The sequence below is a fragment of the Acipenser ruthenus genome, unplaced genomic scaffold (genome assembly GCF_902713425.1).
Source record: "Acipenser ruthenus unplaced genomic scaffold, fAciRut3.2 maternal haplotype, whole genome shotgun sequence".
Lineage (NCBI taxonomy): Eukaryota > Metazoa > Chordata > Actinopteri > Acipenseriformes > Acipenseridae > Acipenser > Acipenser ruthenus.
This window is the reverse complement of record NW_026708337.1, coordinates 62501-67500: the sequence shown is the minus strand read 5'-3', so window position 1 is coordinate 67500 and position 5000 is coordinate 62501. Positions and strand designations below refer to the sequence as shown.

Below are 5000 nucleotides of genomic sequence, written 5' to 3'. Positions count from 1 at the left end.
GAGAGGAGAGAGAGGAGAGAGAGGAGAGAGGGAGAGGGGAGGAGGGGGAGAGAGAGAGGGAGGCAGGGGTTAGACACACACACACACACTCCATAGTGACCTCCGTCAGACGAGAGAGAGAGAGAGAGAGAGGAGAGAGGGAGAGGAGAGAGGAGAGAGAGAGGGAGGCAGGGGTTAGACACACACACACACACTCCATAGTGACCTCCGTCAGACGAGAGAGAGAGAGAGAGAGGAGAGAGAGAGAGAGAGAGGAGAGAGAGGAGAGAGGGAGAGAGAGGAGAGATGAGAGAGGGAGAGAGAGGAGAGAGGAGAGAGGGAGGGAGAGGAGAGAGAGGAGAGAGGGAGGGAGAGGAGGGGGGAGGAGGGGGAGAGAGAGAGGGAGGGAGGGGTTAGACACACACACACTCCATAGTGACCTCCGTCAGACGAGAGAGAGAGAGAGAGAGAGAGAGAGGAGAGAGAGGAGAGAGGGAGAGAGGGAGAGAGAGGAGAGAGGAGAGAGGGAGAGAGGAGAGAGGGAGGGAGAGGAGAGAGAGAGGAGAGAGGGAGGGAGAGGAGGGGGGAGGAGGGGGAGAGAGAGAGGGAGGCAGGGGTTAGACACACACACACACTCCATAGTGACCTCCGTCAGACGAGAGAGAGAGAGGAGAGAGGGAGAGAGAGGAGAGGAGAGAGAGAGAGAGAGAGAGGAGAGAGGGAGAGAGAGGAGAGAGGGAGAGAGAGGAGAGAGGGAGAGAGAGGAGAGAGAGAGGAGAGAGGGAGGGAGAGGAGGGGGGAGGAGGGGGAGAGAGAGAGGGAGGGAGGGGTTAGACACACACACACTCCATAGTGACCTCCGTCAGACGAGAGAGAGAGAGAGAGAGGAGAGAGAGAGAGAGAGAGAGAGAGAGGAGGGGAGGAGGGGGGAGAGAGAGAGAGGAGGGGAGGAGGGGGAGAGGAGGGGAGGAGGGGGAGAGAGAGAGAGGAGAGAGAGAGGTTAGACACACACAGTCCATAGTGACCTCCATCAGACAGGCGAGAGAGAGAGGGAGAGGAGAGAGGAGAGAGGGGGAGAGAGAGGAGAGAGGGAGGGAGAGTAGAGAGAGAGAGGGAGGGAGAGGAGAGAGAGAGAGAGAGGGAGGGAGAGGAGGGGAGGAGGAGGGGGGGGAGGAGGAGGGGGAGAGAGGAGAGAGGGAGGGAGAGTAGAGAGAGAGAGGGAGGGAGAGGAGGGGAGGAGGAGGGGGAGAGAGAGAGAGAGAGAGAGAGAGAGGGAGGGGTTAGACACACAACACTCCATAGTGACCTCCGTCACTATGGAGTGAGAGAGAGAGAGGAGAGAGAGAGAGGAGAGAGGGAGGGAGAGGAGAGCAGAGAGAGGGAGGGAGGGAGAGGAGAGAGGGAGGGAGAGACAGGTTAGACACACAGTCCATAGTGACCTCCATCAGACAGGAGAGAGGAGAGGAGAGGAGACGAGAGAGAGAGAGAGAGAGAGAGGTTACCCCCCACACACACACAGCATAGTGACCTCCCTGAGAGAAGAGAGAGGAGAGGAGGGAGGTGTTGGAAGTCCCACAACGTTTCGCGATGCTTCTCTTGTCCTCTCACCTGAGCCGACTCCCACCACGTAGATGGTCTCCCCACAGCCCTCCTCCATCCTCTCTCTGAGCTGCTTGAGCAACGAGTCAAACTGCTCCCGCTGGGGCTGATGAGAGCCCGCTGAGAGAGAGAGAGAGAGAGAGAGAGAGAGAGAGAGAGAGAGAGAGAGAGAGGAGAGAGAGAGAGAGAGAGAGAGAGCGTTAATGAGAGATCTGACAGTCTCCTGCATCCTCTCTCTGAGACACAGAGACAGCGTTAATGAGAGAGTGACCTGACAGCCTCCTGCATCCTCTCTCTGAGACACAGAGACAGCGTTAATGAGAGACCTGACAGCCTCCTGCATCCTCTCTCTGAGACACAGAGACAGCGTTAACAAGAGAGAGACCTGACAGCCCCCTGCATCCTCTCTCTGAGACACAGAGACAGCGTTAATGAGAGACCTGACAGCCTCCTGCATCCTCTCTCTGAGACACAGAGACAGCGTTAACAAGAGAGAGACCTGACAGCCCCCTGCATCCTCTCTCTGAGACACAGAGACAGCGTTAATGAGAGACCTGACAGCCCCCTGCATCCTCTCTCTGAGACAGAGACAGCGTTAATGAGAGACCTGACAGCCCCCTGCATCCTCTCTCTGAGACACAGAGACAGCGTTAATGAGAGACCTGACAGCCTCCTGCATCCTCTCTCTGAGACAGAGAGACAGCGTTAATGAGAGACCTGACAGCCCCCTGCATCCTCTCTCTGAGACACAGAGACAGCGTTAATGAGAGACCTGACAGCCTCCTGCATCCTCTCTCCGAGACACAGAGACAGCGTTAATGAGAGACCTGACAGCCTCCTGCATCCTCTCTCCGAGACACAGAGACAGCGTTAATGAGAGACCTGACAGCCCCCTGCATCCTCTCTCTGAGACACAGAGACAGCGTTAATGAGAGACCTGACAGCCCCCTGCATCCTCTCTCTGAGACACAGAGACAGCGTTAACAAGAGAGAGACCTGACAGCCTCCTGCATCCTCTCTCTGAGACACAGAGACAGCGTTAATGAGAGACCTGACAGCCTCCTGCATCCTCTCTCTGAGACACAGAGACAGCGTTAATGAGAGACCTGACAGCCCCCTGCATCCTCTCTCTGAGACACAGAGACAGCGTTAATGAGAGACCTGACAGCCCCCTGCATCCTCTCCGAGACACAGAGACAGCGTTAATGAGAGACCTGACAGCCTCCTGCATCCTCTCTCTGAGACACAGAGACAGCGTTAATGAGAGACCTGACAGCCCCCTGCATCCTCTCTCTGAGACACAGAGACAGCGTTAATGAGAGACCTGACAGCCTCCTGCATCCTCTCTCTGAGACACACAGAGAGAGAGAGAGAGAGAGAGAGAGAGAGAGAGAGAGACCTACAGCCCTTGTAACTTCCTCTCTGTCTCAGCTGAGACAGACCAGGGACTGAAATAAGGAGGTTTGTAGCTGATTTTAATAGTGAAGAGAGCTACAGGGTATTGCTGGGAACTGTGGGATATTTAGACAGAGAGATCAGGGATGGGAATCAGACTCCTATTGCACAGCAGTGTGATCCAGTCCAGGTTTTACTGCTACCAGCTTGATCAGCCCCCAGTGTGTCTAGCTAACAAGCTCAGGTGTGTCTTATTATTAAACTCCTAGTGAAACCAGGACTGGATCACACTGCTGTGCAGCGGGAGTCTGATTCCCAGCCCTGTAGATAGACTTGGTTGAAGGAGGTTTGTAGCTGATTTTATAGTGGAGAGAGCTACAGGATATTGCTGGGAACTGTGGGATATTTAGACAGAGAGATCAGGGAGGGGAATCAGACTCCTATCGCACAGCAGTGTGATCCAGTCCAGGTTTTACTGCTACCAGCTTGATCAGCCCCCAGTGTGTCTAGCTAACAAGCTCAGGTGTGTCTTATTATTAAACTCCTAGTGAAACCAGGACTGGATCACACTGCTGTGCAGCGGGAGTCTGATTCCCAGCCCTGTAGATAGACTTTGGTTGAAGGAGGTTTGTAGCTGATTTTATAGTGAAGAGAGCTACAGGATATTGCTGGGAACTGTGGGATATTTAGGCAGAATGGATGCGATTGACTTCAGACCTCTCATATTTTATGACATCTGGAACAGAGAGTATTGTGCAGTTCCAGTATTTGAATGTGTGTCTCAAGTTCCTCTGAGAGCAGTCCAACTGATAAAAAAAAAGACATTCAACACCAACAATACCGCCAGGTGTTGCTGCTAAATATTGCATTTGTCACGAAGGTTTTGCATCACCCTCTATGTAGAATGAACTCGCTGGCTAGGACTACGGCTCCCAGCATGGCTCTGCACCCGCGGCAATGGTGAGGCATGCTGGGAGCTGTAGTTCTTTATGCTGTGGTCTCGTATCACAAACGATACAGACCTCTATTACGATACATCACGTACAGCTGTGGCCAAAAGTCCCGCATCATCACCCTGTAGAATGAACTTGCTGGCTAGGACTACGGCTCCCAGCATGCCTCTGCACCCGCGGCAATGGTGAGGCATGCTGGGAGCTGTAGTTCTTTACGCTGTGGGTCTCGTATCACAAGACAGGGGGGGGTTAATTTTTCAGCGTTTAAATGCGTGTCTTTCAAAAACAAAAACTAAAATTTCAAACAATTACATCAGCTATTCAAAAATACACCACACCCGCATACATACAGAGATGTGAAGAAAAATTAACTTATAAACTTATAAACGAAAAAATAAAGTCTTTCTGAAGACGGTTATGAATTTGTTAGTAATCTGGAAATCGATAATATCGTCTAAATTCAAAAGCACGGTCCAATACAATCGTAGAAACACGATTTCATTGTTTTTTTTTTATTATTACAACCACGACAAAACTAAACGTGTTTTTGTTATCAGAACACGTATTTAATTCAATTTTAATGACACCTGACAGCATTTAAAATGACAGTTAGTTTATAATATACAGCAGATTTAAACTTCGTACTAAGAGTATGGTTGCTAAGGGTTACTGAAAAGCCATCAATATAAGCGAGGCTTTTGTTTTGAGTTTTTTCGCGTCTGAAAAACTAATAAATAAACGATAAAACGCAAACATTTTTGCCGCGAAATTCCCATTAGCAATCCATACTGCGTTTATCGCAACAGGTCGCCAACATTTGTGGAGAAAAATAGGTTTTATGTGTGTGGATTCGACAAATATTTATGTTTTTTTAAAGTTATTATTATTATTATTATTATTATTATTATTATTTCCAGAAACCACCACCATATACATAATATTGCGGCACTAAAAACATTACTGTACAGTAATAATAATAATAATAATAATAATAATAATAATACGTGTTCTGATAACAAACACACGTTTAGTTTTGTCGTGGTTGTAATAAAAAAAAGACTATAAAATTGTGTT

General features: G+C 49.9%; 1 protein-coding gene across 1 annotated transcript in view; it reads right to left on the bottom strand.

Annotated features, from left to right (window-relative positions):
* Positions 1-5000, bottom strand: part of LOC131731647 (GTP-binding protein 1-like) — a gene marked incomplete at its 3' end in the record, with an annotated part of 6587 nt that overhangs the window by 415 nt on the left and 1172 nt on the right. Inside the window, 1 exon segment of the mRNA XM_059020891.1 lies at positions 1588-1698. Within this exon segment, the coding sequence (XP_058876874.1) occupies positions 1588-1636 (49 nt within the window).